The sequence below is a fragment of the Pleurodeles waltl genome, chromosome 4_2 (assembly GCF_031143425.1).
Source record: "Pleurodeles waltl isolate 20211129_DDA chromosome 4_2, aPleWal1.hap1.20221129, whole genome shotgun sequence".
Lineage (NCBI taxonomy): Eukaryota > Metazoa > Chordata > Amphibia > Caudata > Salamandridae > Pleurodeles > Pleurodeles waltl.
In genome coordinates, this window is record NC_090443.1 from 886,968,607 (window position 1) to 886,983,143 (window position 14,537).

At 48.9% G+C, this 14,537-nt stretch overlaps 1 protein-coding gene across 6 annotated transcripts in view; it reads left to right on the forward strand.

Annotated features, from left to right (window-relative positions):
* TUT4 (terminal uridylyl transferase 4) overlaps window positions 1-14,537 on the forward strand; it is a 1,006,035-nt gene that overhangs the window by 841,413 nt on the left and 150,085 nt on the right. For all 6 annotated transcript variants that reach the window (XM_069232665.1, XM_069232664.1, XM_069232661.1 and 3 more), the window contains one exon: window positions 8,278-8,393. In XM_069232665.1, coding sequence (XP_069088766.1) covers window positions 8,278-8,393 — 116 coding nt within the window. The remainder of the gene's footprint in view (window positions 1-8,277; window positions 8,394-14,537) is intronic.

Here is a 14,537-nt window from a genome sequence, read left to right on the forward strand (position 1 = left end):
ATGCCATGTCAACTTAACCTGTCTTCCCCACCAGAATCTAAGCACCTTTCATTATACCCCTATAGTGTCTAAGCACTATCAAGTGGCATTGAAGGGCAAGTCCATGAGGTTTGCTTGGAAATCTCCCCTGAAACAAAATCAGATGTCCTCTGTAGAAAAGTGCCCCTTCTGGCGTGACTAACACACTTTTTGGCTGATGGTGATGCTAACTTGACTGAGTGTGTGCTGGGATCCTGCTAACCAGGCCCCAGCACCAGTGTTCTTTCCCTAAATTGTACCATTGTTTCCACAATTGGCACTTCCCTGGCATACAGCTAAGCCCCTTGTAAAAGGTAACAATGGTACCAAGGGCTCTGTGGCCAAGAAGGGTCCTTAAGTGCTGCAGCATTTATGTCACCTTAAGGGACCCCTCACAAAACACATGCACCCTGCCTCACAGCTTGTGTGTGCTGGTGGGGAGAACATGAATAAGTCGACATGGCACTACCCTCAGAGTGCCATGCCCACAACCCACTCCCTGTGGCATAGGTAAGTCTCCCCTCTAGCAGGCCATACAGCCCTAAGGCAGGGTGCACTATACCACAGGTGAGGGCATAGTTCCATGAGCACTATGCCCCTATAGTGTCTAAGCAAATTCCTAGACATTGTAAGTGCAGGGTAGCCATAAAGAGTATATGGTCTGAGAGTTTGTCAAACACAAACTCCACAGTTCCATAATGACTACACTGAATTCTGGGAAGTTGGATATCAAACTTCTCAGTGCAATAAATCCACACTGATGCCAGTGTGGGATTTATCTAAAAATGCACACAGAGGGCATCTTAGAGATGCCCCCTGTGTACCAGTCCAACTACTAGTGTTAGGCTGACCAGTTTCTTCCAGCCTTCCACATCCAGACGGGTTTCTGGCCACATGGGGAAGAGTGCCTTTGTCACTCTGTGGCCAGGAACAAAGCCTGTACTGGGTGGAGATGCTTCACTCCTCCCCCTGCAGGAACTGTAACACCTGGTGGTGAGCCTCAAAGGCTCAAGCCTGGTGTTACAGTGCCCCAGGGTACTCCAGCTAGTGGAGATGCCCGGCCCTCCGGACACAGCCCCCACTTTTGGCGGCAAGTCTGGAGGAGATAATGAGAAAAACCAGGAGAGTCACCCACCGATCAGGACAGCCCCTAGGGTGCCTTCTGCAGGATCTCTAAAACATTCCACAGGTTGACCAAGTGGGCATCCCAAGAGGAGCTAAAGACAGCTATGTCATCAAGATAAGCTGCACCATAGGCTTCCAAACCTTGGAGTACTGTATTTACCAGCCTCTGGAAAGTGGCAGGTGTATTCTTCAGACCAAAGGGTATAACTGTAAATTGATAATTCCCTCCAATGGTTGATAATGCAGTTTTTGGTTTTGCATCCTGTGACAATTTGATCTGCCAATACCCTGCAGTCAAGTCAAAGGTGCTTAGATTCTTGGCAGATGCCAGTGTATCTATTAGCTCATCTGCCCTGGGTATAGGGAGAGCATCAGCCTTTGTGACTGTGTTGAGCCCTCTATAATCTACACAGAACCTCATCTCCTTTTCCCATTTTGTGAGTGAGGTTTTGGTACCAGCACCACTGGGCTAGCCCCGGGTCTGTCAGAGTGCTCAATCACTCCTAGGTCAAGCATCTTTTGCACTGTATATTTTACTTTTAACAGGCAAACTGTCCCCTGTGTCAATGGTGTGTTCACACAATGTAGTCTGACCCGGTGTCGGAGAGAACAGTTCATAGAACTGGCCTAAGAGGTTCCTGCAGTCCTCCGTCTGACATTCAGAAAAGCAGTCTGCTAGGACCACTCCATCCACTGAGCCATCAGCTGCACTGGCGAAGAAGAGATCAGGGAACATGGCTCATCAGTTGCCATGAGCAGGATCAGATCAGCCCTGTCATAGTAGGGCTTAAGGCGGTTCATATGAAGCACACTGAGAGGTCTTCTGGGAGTGCCAAGGTCCACCAAGTAGGTGACCTCACCCTTTTCCTCCACTATAGTGTGTGGACCACTCCATTTGTCTTGGAGTGCCCTGGGAGCCACAGGCTCCAAGACCCAGACTTTCTGTCCTGGCTGGTACACAGTTAGGACAGCCTTCTGATCATCCCACTGCTTTTGCAGTTCTTGGCTGGCCTGAAGGTTTTTAGAGGCCTTTTTTATGTACTCGGCCATCCTGGATCTGAGACCAAGTACATAGACCCCAATGTCCTCTTTAGGGGGCTTGAGAGGTTGCACCCATCCTTCCCTTACAAGTGCAAGTGGACCCCTAACATGGTGACCAAACAGAACCTCATAGGGGTTGTAGCCCACTCCCTTCAGAGAAACCTCCCTGTAAGCAAACAGGAGGCTTGATAATAGGACTTCCCATCTCCTGAGTTTTTCAGAGAGTCCCATAATCATACCTTTGAATGTTTTTTTTAAATCTCTCAAACAAACCAATTGGTTTGGGGGTCATAAGGGGTGGTGAACTTGTAACACCACATTCCTTCTACATGGCATTGAGTTTTGCAGACATGACGTTTGTACCCCTGTCTGAGGCCACCTCTTTTGGGAAGCCCACCGTAGAGAAGATTCCCAGGAGGGCTTTTGCAACAGCAGGAGCTGTAGTGGTCCTTGGAGGTATGGCTTCTGGATACCTGGTGGCATGGTCCACCACCAGTGTGAATCTGTTTCCAGAGGCAGTGGGAGGGTCTAGGGGGGTAACAGTGTCCACCCAAAACCTTTCAAAGAAACCCCCACCACTGGTAGTGGAATTAGAGGGGGGGGGCTTTGGGGTGCTATCTGTTTTGCCACTGGCTTGACAGGTGACACAGAAGCGACAAAACTCCTTTGTATCTTCAGACATGTGGAGTCAGTGACAGTGTGGAACAAGTCTGTCCCAAGTCTTGCTTTGTCCCAAGTGACCTGTCAGGGGTATGTCATGTGCCAGTTTCAACAAAAACTCTGTATACTGCAGAGGTACTACCAACCTCCTAGTGGCACCAGGTTTGGGTTCCCGTGCTTCTGTGTATAGGATATTGTCGTCCCAGTACACCCTGTGGGCGCCATAGACATCCACTGCTTGCTGAAGGACATCTTGCTGTCTTAATCCTTCCAGTGTGGGACAGGTGTGCTGAGCCCTACTGAACTCTTCCCTGGCAGGTCCCCCTGCACCTTCAAGTTCAGCTGTATCAGCTTTCAACTCTTCTGGTGTAGGTTCTACCAAGGGAGTGGATTCCTCCTCCTGAGAGGTGGGATCCTCACTGGAGGATGGGGTAGGGGGCAACGTTTTGCCTTTCCTACCCTTGGCTTTGGGAGCCTCTTGGGTCAATGTTCCAGGCTCCAAGATTTCTTTTTCTTGTTGCTTCTTGGCCTGAGCCCTGGTCAAACCAAAGATATGCCCTGGGGTGCCCAGCATTGCTGCATGGGCCTCCAACTCCACTTCAGCTCAAGCTGAAGTCTCCAAGTCATTCCCCAAGAGATACTCTACAGGTAAGTCTGTGGACATTACAACCATCTTTGGGCCAGTAAACCCACCCCCGCACCCCCCCCCCCCACCCCCTTCAGCTGAAATCAACAACTGCCATGGGGTGATGTACAGTGTTGTTGTGGGCATCAGTAAGTTGGTACTGCTGACCAACTAGGTGTTGCTCAGGGGACAACAGTTTTTCAGTCATTATAGCGACACTGGCACCCCTGTCCCAGTAGGCTTCTGCCTGATCACCATTTATCAAGGGCAGCTGCCTGTACATACCCATATTAAGGGGACAGGCAGCAAGGGTGGCAAAATCAATGCCCCCATCTGAGACTAAAAGAGCCTCAGTAGTTTTCTCAACTAAGCCAGCCCCTACCACACTTCCTAAAGTGAGCCCAGCTACACCCTTGGAATTGCTATTGCTGCCTGACACACCACTACTACTGTTACTAGGGGCACTAGTGGTAGAGGTGGGGGCTGTAGTGGTGGGTGGTTTGGTGTTTTTGTAGGGCAGGAGCTGTTTGCTGGCCTATGGCACTTGTTCCTACAGACATAGCACCAAGGCTTTTTGTTGTAGGAAGAGGAAGACGATTTGGACCCACCCCCAGAGGAATTTTGTGGACCTGATAAAGACTTGTTAGTTTTAGTTGTGTCCCCACCCTTGTCCTGAGAGTTACTGCTTCCTTGTCTTTGTCATCCCCATTGTAAGCCTTCCTGCTCACCCTTGTTCTGACCCATTTGTCTGCCTTCTTACTCAATTCTCGGGGAGAGATCAGATCAGATCAGAGTGTACAAGCCCTCATAGTCACTGACTTTGCTACCATGTAACCAGCCTTCTAAAGCTTTTACAGAGCAGTCCACAAAATCAACCTAATCCTGGGAGGACTCTTTCCTGGTCTCCCTGCACTTAATTCTGTACTGTTCAGTGGTAAGACCAACTCCTAACAAAACAGACTTTAAAACTGTGTAATTATAAGCATCCTCCTCTCGGACAGTAAGAAGCCTGTCCTTACCCTTGTCAGAGAAGGAGAGCCAAAGAATAGCAGCACACTGTCTCTGGTGGGCCTTCTGAACTTCACAGGCCCTCTCCAGAGCAGCAAACCACTTCTGGATGTCATCCCCCACCTTGTATGGGGGCACAACCTTACTAAGATTTTTGGAATCAAACTTCTTCTCCCTGACCCTAGGTTCCCCGAAACCAAAGTTGCTTCTGCTACCTTGGAGTGTTAACCCCAAGCCCTGCCTCTCTCTCTCGCTCCACTGCCAAGGCCTTCCTGTCTAGGCCAGCTGTTGCTGCCACTGCCTCAGCCTGGCCTCCTCCAGCCTTAGTTTCCTAAGTTCCCTATTTAAGGAGTTATCTGGTTTTGAGCACTTTGTCCCCTTTGATACAGAGTTGACATGAGAATGGAAGGATGAGGATCTGTCCCTAGGTTTGGTAACTCTCTGCACTAGTCCCCTGGGAAAAAAGGTGGGCCTACTGACATGGCCACCCTTGGCACTACCTGTAGTGCTCCCAGCTACACTAGGGGGTTTACTAAAGTCCCTGTGATCCTCTGAGAGACCCACCTGACCCTCCTTAGTGTTCAGATCCTCTCTTTGTAACACTGGGGGGGACGGGGACGGTGACGTAGACTCCTCTTCTTCCTCCTCCTGGCTTCCAGCTTGTTCCTGGTCATCCTGGAGGAGCAGGCCAAGAAGTAGAGTCTTATTAGGATTCCTCCCTGTCTTCAGGTTCCCTCAGTTCCTGGAATGTGAGATTCTAATTGGGTGGATCCATGTTCTGAGACGTGCTAGGCACTAAAGACCTGTTAGAGGGGTGTAGGGTGCGCCTCCCTAACGTCTGGTTGTACAAAAATAAAGGTAATTTATTTCTGGGACACAGTATCAGTAAATACTAGAGAGGCAACCCTCCAATAGGAGGAGGTAAGTAAATACAATATATATATATATATATATAATAAACAGTAATAGGCATAAAAAGGTTAGAAAACAGTGTACAATAGCAATATGCAATAGTAGCCCTAGGGGAGCCCAAACCATATACTAAGATAGTGGAATGCGAACACAGGGCCCCCACCTAGGTAAGTATGTTGTGTAGAGGGGGAGCTTGGAGTGCTTGGAAAACCACACAGGTAAGTAATGTACCCCCAGCGACCAGGAATGCAGGATTAAAACACTGGATTTCCCCCAAAACACCCCAAAGGATAAAAAGAAGAACAGGGCACCCAGAACAGCCTGCAAGGAACCAGTAGTGGAAAACCGAAAGATGGGAGACCTGTGGAGAGAGGGGACCAGGTCCAGAAGTGTCTGTGGAGTCCAGGGGAAGTAGGAGATACTGCCCACTCAGAGGTACCTTTTGGAGTTGGTCGAAGAGAAAGGAAGACTGGCCAGCACTGCAGCACAGAAGCTGGAGAAGAGTTCCTGATGCATGCAAAATGTGTCCCACGTTGAAAGCTGGATTTCAGATGGGTGTTGGTGAAGGAATTTCCCCATCAAGCCTTGGCAAAGGCAGACTCACAGTTGGAGGAAAAGAGGTGCTGCCGGGGACCAGCAAGGTCCAGGAGGACTCTACCCAGGAGGGGGGAGTCACGGGGACCCTCTGCATTACAGGATCAGAGGCAGCACTCACAGGTGTCCCACAGGACAGGGGCACAGAAGTTGCAGAAGCAGCTCACGCAGCACCACAGACGTTGTTCCCATGTCGCCGGAGGACCACGCAGAGGTCCAGAAGTTGCAGGAGGGAGTGCTGGGGACTGGAGCTCCATGTCACCTGAAGTTCCCCTTGGAGGTGAAGAAACAAGCCTTGGCAGCTTCAAAGTACGCGGTGCACGGGGGTACTGTCTTGCGCGGAGTGTGAAGGACTTACCACCACCAAAGTGCGACAGCTAGTAGAGAGAACCAAGGGAGACTCTCCAGACAACCACCTGTGATGCAGGACCCACGCCACTCATGATGAGGGGATTTCCACGCAGCCGGTCGTCAATGCAGCCGAGTACCTGTAGATACAGGGGGAGTGATACCTTAACCCCAAGGGAGATTCCTTCTTCTAGTGCAGGCTGAAGGGTTGCAGTCTTCTTAGGATGCACAGCCAGGGAAATGTTGCAAAGCTGGCAGGAGTTCCAGATACAATGTTGCAGAAGAGTCTTCCTCGTGGTTCTGCAGCCTGTAGGTTCCTGGAGGGTCCAGTTGAGGATCCTGAGGGCAGAAGATGAAGCAGAGGAGTCCTGCTGGAGTCTTGGAAGCCAAATCTGAGGACCCACCCCAGAGGAAAACCCTTTATAGCCCAAAGAGGGGGCTTGGTCACCTAACAAAGTAACTACCTATCAGAGGGTGCCTCTGACATCACCTGCCTGGCCTGACCCCTCAGATGCCCACAGAGTTACCTGACAACCTTGGAATTAAGATGGCAGAACACAGGGACCCTCTGGAGGCGCTCTGGGCACCACCCCTGGGGTGATGATGGACAGAGGAGTGGTCCTAGGTTTGATCAGATCAAGTAGCAGGAGGGCAGAAACCTGTCTGAGGGGTGGCAGGGGTAGTGATGGACAGGGGAGTGGTCACTCCCGTTTCCAATGCCCAGTTTCACACCACGGCAGATACTGGGGGGTCCCTGAACCGGTGTGGACTGGTTTATGCTTGGAGGGCACCAAATGTGTCCATCAAAGCAAAACCAGTGGCTTGAGGGGGGCTACCCCTCCCAAGCCAATCACACCGTTTTCCAAAGGGAGAGAGTGTTACCTCCTCTCCCAAAGGAAATCCTTTGTTGGGCTTTCCTGGGCTTGATCAGATCAAGCAGCAGGAGGGCAGAAATCTGTCTGAGGGGTGGCAGCAGCTGGGCTGCCCGGGAAAACCCTGTAAGACCTCTGAGGAGCCCCCAGAGTGCATGGAATCATACTTCCAATATTGGGGTATGATTCCGACATGTTTGATACCAAACATGACCAGGTTTTGAGTTACAATTATGTAGCTGGTCATAGGTAGTGACCTATGTCCAGTACACACGTAAAATGGCATTCCCGCACTCACAAAGTCCAGTAAAATGGAGCTGGAGTTCGTGAGGGCACCTCTGTTAGTGTAGGGGTGCCCTCACACACAGGTACCTGCACCCTGCCCTCTGAGCCTAACATAGGGGTGACTTACAATGACCTGGTGCAGTGACCTGTAGCGAAACCGGGTGCGTGCACCCGGTTCGCGCAGACTGCAATGGCAGGCTTGCAGAACCCTTTGAATGTGCTCCCAATGGGTGGCAGAACAACTGCTGCAGCCCATAGGGATCCCCTGGAACTCCAATGCCCTAGGTACCATAAACTAGGGGCTTACATGGGGGCGCCGGAATGCCAATTTGGTAGCAACTAAATTTAGAGGAGATCGCATAATCACTGGGGTCATGGTTAGCAGGATCCCAGTGAAGACAGTCAACCACACTGACAACAAGCAGAAAATGGTGGTAACCATGCCACTTTCCTACAATATTGAAATATTCAGTATGGTGGAAGGCATACACACAAAGCTCATACATGAAAAATTACAGGTAAGTAGTTTATCACTAGTACCATTTCCCCCAAAAACCTATGTTGTCAGATTTGAAGTCCTCATTTCCATTTTATTTTATTTTATACAAGATACTATGAAAACAGAAACTCTTAGGAGTTAGTCAGTGATCAATTTTATTTGAGTTGTGAAGACTCAAATGAATTTTGACAAACCTGCTGTTGCCTGCTGGTTGAAATTAAGATAATTGCTTAATAGTAAGTAATGAGATTACAGTTTTACAAGAAAATAATCTGATAATTTATTTTCAGGATTACTTTTTTGATTCAAAAGTATTGACAGATGGCGAGCTGGCACCCAATGACAGATGCTGCCGTGTCTGTGGAAAAATTGGCCACTATATGAAAGACTGTCCGAAAAGGAGGAGGTGAGAATGTTTGTGAATACTGTAATTTTAACAAGCAGTGGAAATTGTGAACCATAAATGTTCTGCCATTCCCTTGCTAGTAATGGTTCTCTGTTATGGTATTCTTTTTTATGGTAAATTGTTGCATAGGAAAAATAAAATACAGAAAATATTGTACTAATTTCCAAATGTTTTCTTACTCAGTTAACATGACCTTTCCAACTTTTATATATATATTTCGTTGTTGCGGAGTAATATGAAAAGTAGTGTGCTTATCAGAAATAAAGGGGTGATCCATTTATACACTTATGAATGGTGCACAATATTTTGAAGGTAATCCTTTTGTTATCTGGAAGCCAGTGGAGTTTAGCAAGTAGTGGAGAGGCATTAGAAAATCTTGCAAACTGCGTAATCTGTTAGGGACTTCTAGCTGCAGATTCCTTACCTTTGAATTCCCTGGCATCAGCTTCGAATCAGGAATTTTTTCCTGAGTAACACACTGAGCGTTCCATCGGGTAACGTCGTTCAGATCCGCGTGCGTCGTTCGGCTTCGCGTGGCATCGTTGGAGCCATCTCTGACGTCACGGTTGTCTATAAAGGCACCTCCCTGGCACGTGTATATCAGTTCTTTTCCTTGCACCCCGCTTAAGCGCAGGTCCGGGATCGAGCTACCCTTTGCCTTTTTTGGCAGGCTTTTTTCTACCCTTTTGTTGAAGATTTTTTTTTGTGTGCAATTATGTCCTCGAGGAAGACTGGGTTCAAGCTGTGTGGTGCATGCCATTGTGCCCTGTCGGTGACAGACCCCAAGCAGGTATGTCTCTGGTGCCTTGACATAGACCACGACTCGAAGTTGTGATCCGACTACCAGGCCATGGCTCCGAAGGCTTTGAGGGAGCGGTCTCTGAAGTAATGGCAGCCCTGCAGTCGACATCAATAAGCGCAACTCCTAGGAGGTCACGGTCCTGCTCGAGGAGGAGGTTGTGGGACCACTCAGGGAGCCCTAAGTCGTCATCTTCTCATTCGAGGTCTTCTGGACACTCTGGGAAGTCGTCCAAGCGGACTTTGTTATGCCCGTTGGCCGTCAAGGCATCTCGAGAACTTCGATGTTCCGAGCTCGGTTCCGCAGAGCCGAAGCCAGGCCCGACTTTGCATTCCAGACCCCCCTCGCCACCACCAATCCCCACCATCACCACTGACAGACTGCAACTCTTCTTCCAATGTGGGACATCGACTGCATCACTTCTGAAACTCTTCCTCTGCTTCTGTGCTGCATAGCTAACTCCTGGTCTTCACCATTAATCTGGTCTTGCGTCTCCAGAAGGGTGGGTAGTGGCTCTTGCCCAAACCAGACACTCTAACTAGAACTGGACATGGTCCCCTTCATTTGCAGGCCCTCTTCTGCCTGGATGCTGGGTCTTGCAGAGTCCTTTCACAAAGTTTCTCTGTGGGTTTGGAAAAAAACAAGTACTTACCTCTCCTCTCCTGGTCGCTGGGGGGCACTCTGGGATTTACCTTTTGGGGGTTCCTAGTTCCTCCAGCTCCCTTCTACAGATTCCACTTACTTGGGTGGGGTGTCCATCATTCAAATTAAAAAAAAATAGCATATGGTTTGGGCTCCCCCTAGGGTCACTATTGTCTATTGTTATTGCACTGTTTTCTATTACTTTCTATACTCACTCCTGACAACTAAGGTGTATATAATAGTGTTTACTCACCTGCTAGTAGACTATTGCCTATTCAGTATTTTTGTATTTGTGTCACTAAAATAAAGTACCTTTATTTTTGTAACACTGTGTGGTTCTTTCATGTGTATAAGTGCTGTGTGGCTACATGTGGTATTGCATGAGCTTTGCATGTCTTCTAGATAGGACTTGGCTGCTCATCCACAGCTACATCTAGAGAGCCTGGCTTCCTAGGCACTGACTACACCTCATTAATACGGGATACCTGGACCTGGTATAGGGTGAAAACACCATAGGTGCTCACCACACACCATGCCAGCTTCCTACATTGGTGGTGCAGCAGTTGGATATGTACTTGTAATTGCCTTACTACTCTGTCACTGAGTACTTTCCACAGGAAAGGCCATTTACTAACTGTTAGTTAAACTACACACATAGTGTTAGGGGTCTAGTCTCCTAAGTTTGAGTAAGCTAGAGTCTGGCATAGCCTTGCTCCAAACGTCCTTGGGAGCCTAGTAGTTACAGTAGTTAGGGACTCCTACACCACTCTAGCTAGACATCATGTCTTCAGTTGAGCTGACATCTCAGGCCCTGAAGTCTAAGTATGAAGGTTTAACTTTCCAGGAGTTAAGGGAACTGTGTGCTGATAGGAAACTGAAGACTGGGAGAAATCCCAACAGAAGTCTGCTTCTGGGCCTACTTCTCCAGGATGACCAGGACCATGCTGATAGCCAGAAGGAGAAGGTGAAAGAAGTAGAACCTTACCACCCCCACCTCTCCATGTGCTAGAGAGAGTAGAATTAGACACTGGGGTAGGTCAGGAAGTACACAGGGAGGATCGAGGAAGTGCTAGGAACAGTCACAGCCTTACTAGGAGCACTACTGATAGGGAAAAGGAAGGTCACACAAGTAGGCCCACCTTTTTTGTCCCTAGGGGTCTAGTTGAGAGGGTTTCCAAGAACAGGAACAGATCCTCCTCTGCCCCTCTCATATCTCCTCAATCTCTGAGGGTACCCGCTGCTCAACTTCAGGTAAAGATTCCCTAGACAGGGAGCTCAGGCAGCTGAGACTGGAGGAGGCCAAGCTGGGGCTGCAGCAGCAACAGCTGGTCCTAGATAGGGAGGCCTTAGCAGTGGAGAGAGAAAGGCATGGGTTGGGGTTAGTGCCCCGTGGGGGCAGCAGTTCTACTTTCAGGTACACCAGGGTAAGGGAGGACTCTTGACTCTAGGAACCTGCATAAGATAGTCTCACCTTACAATTGGGGGGGGGGGGTTGACATCTTTAAGTGGCTCACTGCTATGGAGAGGGCTTGTATGGTAAAGAGGGACCCTCCGAGCCAGTGGGCTGCTATATTGTAGCTTTCCTTCTCTGACAAGGGTAGGGATAGACTCCTCAATGTCAGAGAAGAGGAGGCAGACAATTACACAGTTTTGAAATCTGCACTGTTAGATGGGTTTGGTCAGACTACTGAACAGTATAGGATCAAGTTAAGAGAGACCAGGAAAGAGTCCTCCCAAGATTGGGTAGATTTTGGTGGACTGCTCTGTGAAAGCTCTGGAAGGCTGGTTGCATGGGAGCAAAGTTAGTGACTACCAGGGCTTGTATAACCTCATTTTGAGAGAGCACATTTTGAATAACTGTGTATCTGATCAGCTGCATCAGTACCTGGTGGACTCTGATCTGACTTCTCCCCAAAAATTGTGAAAGAAAGCAGACAAATGGGTCTGCAACACGGTGAGTAGGAAGGCTCATACAGGGGGGTGACCGCAAAAAGAAGGAAGCAGGTAAGTCTCTCAGGATAAGGGTGGAGACAAAGATAAAAAAGTCTCTTCATCAGGCCCACAACTCTCCTCTGGGGGTGGGAATAAATCCTCCTCGTCTTCCAATTACAAAAAGCCTTGGTGCTATGTTTGCAAAAACAAAGGCCATAGGGCAGGGGACAGCTCCTCCCCGAAGAAAGGCACCAAGCCTTCCACCACTACCAACCCCACTTCTACGCCTAGTGCCCCTAGCAATAGAAGTAGTGGTAGGACTACTAACAGTAGTCAGTCCAAGAGTGTAGCTGGGCTCACCTTAGGGACTGTATTGGGGTCTGGGCTTGAGAGATCCCTTAGGCTGTCTTGGTCTCTAATAGGGGTATGGACTTTGCCACTCTTGCTGCCCGTACAGGCAGCATCCCCTAATTAATGGTGTTGAGGCTGAGGCCTACAGGGACATAGGTGCCAGTGTCACTATAGTGACTGAGTAACTGGTGTCTCCTGGGCAACAGCTACTTGGTCACACATACCAATTGACTGATGCTCACAATAACACTTTGTGCCACCCCATGGCAGTTATTGATTTCAGCTGGGGGGGAGGGGTTTACTGGTCCTAAAAAGAAGTTGTGGTTTCCTCAGATTTGTGTGTAGAATGCTTACTGGGGAATGACTTGGAGACCTCCACTTGGGCTGAGGTGGAGTTGGAGGCCCATGCAGCAATGCTGGGCATCCCAGAGCATATATTTGCTGTAACAAGAGCACAGACCAAAAACAAAAAAGAGCAAGGAACCTTGGAGCCTGGAACAATGGCCCAAGAGCTTCTTAACCCAAGAGCAGGAAGGATAAGAAGTTACCCCCTGTTCCAGCCTCGAGTGAGGATTCCACTCCTGAGGGAGAGGATTACACTCCTTGGGTGAAACCTACACCAGAATATCTGCAAGCTGACACAGCTGAGGTTTTAGGTGCAGGGCAGCCCACCAGTGAAGAGCTCAGTACGGAACACCAAGTTTGTCCTACACCGAATAGCCTAAGGCAGGAAGCTGCAACACAAGAGGCAGGGGATGTCAGTGGCAGCCATAAGGTGTACTGGGAAAACAGTCTCCTTTGCTCAGTCAAGGGATCCCAAACCTTGGTGCCACAAGGAGATAGGTGATCCCTCTGAAGTTCAGGGAATTCCCGGTAACATTGGCACATGACATGTCCCTGGCAGGTCACTTGAAGCAAAGCAAAACCTGAGACAGGCTTGTACCACACTTTCACTGGCCTCACATGTCGGATGACACAAAGGAGTTTTGTCTCTTCTTTGTCACCTGTCAAGCCAGTGGCAAGACAGGTGGCACCCCAAATACCCCCTTAATTCCACTTCCTGTGATTGGGGTTCCCTTTAAGAGGGTTGGGGTGAATATTGTAGGCCTCCTGGACCCTCCAACAGCCTCTTGGAACAGATTTATACTGGTGGTAGTGGACCATGCCACCAAGTACCCAGAGGCCATTCCTCTTAGGACTACTACAGCTCCTGCAATGGCCAAAGCCCTTCTTGTTTTGTTCTCAGGAGTGGGCTTTCCTAAAGCGGTGGTGTCAGACAAAGGTGCCAACTACCTGAAAGCCATGTGGAAGGAATGTGGTGTGACTTACAAGTTCACTAGTCCTTACCAGCCACAAACAAATGGCTTAGTAGAGAGGTTTTACAATACTCTCAAAGGCATGATCATGGGACTCTCTGAAGGAGATGGGTGGCCAATTGCCTTGCATCCTCTTCGCTTATAGGGAGGTCTCTCAGAAGGGTGTGAGCTACAGCCCATTTGAACTTCTGTTTGGGCACCCTGTTAGGGGTCTCCTCGCTCTTGTTAGGGAAGGCTGCGAGCAACCTCTCCAGCCTCCCAAACAAGGCATAGTGGATTATGTGCTTGGCCTCAGATCAAGGATGGCTGTGTATATGACGAGGGCTAGTAAAAACCTTCAGGCAAGCCAGGAGTTACAGAAACAATGGCATGACCGGAAGGCTGTCCAAACTATCTATCAGCATGGTTAGAAAGTGTGGGTCCTGGAGCCTGTGGCTCCCAGGGCACTCCAGGACAAGTGGAGTGGTCTCCACACCATTGTGGAAAAAAGGTGAGGTTACCTATTTGGTCGGCCTTGGCACTCCCAGAAGCTCCCACAGGGTGCTTCGTGTGAACCCCCTCAAACGCTATTATGACAGGTCAGATATGACTCTGCTCATGGCAACTGATGAGGGACAGGTAGAAGAGTGTGACCCTCTATTGTGCTTCACTACAGACCGTGATGAGACACACACACACACTGAATAGATTCTCTAGTATGCAACTCTTAGTCTAGGAAATACATTTATTAAATCACTTCGCAAGGCTCGTAAAGGAAGGTCAGTACAACTGAAAGTGCACATCTAAAAATGTGCGCAATAATGAAATGAAAACATGTACAAGGAATCTTCAATCTTTAAGCAGCAAATATATATGCAAAGACACAGATATACATATATATTAATACACAATGCAAAACAGATAATAGGAATTACAAATTAATCACCATGGAGCACAGTTGATGAGTTAGCTTCATCTTTCTCCCGCCAGCAACAAGTTTTTGACCCCCAGATCGACTGTGAAGAGAAAGAGATCTACCCCCACAGGAAGAATGACGGCATCAGCGTCCCGACTCTGCCAGAGATCTGAATCACTTCACCATCCATCCGGTTTTTGGCCTCTGAT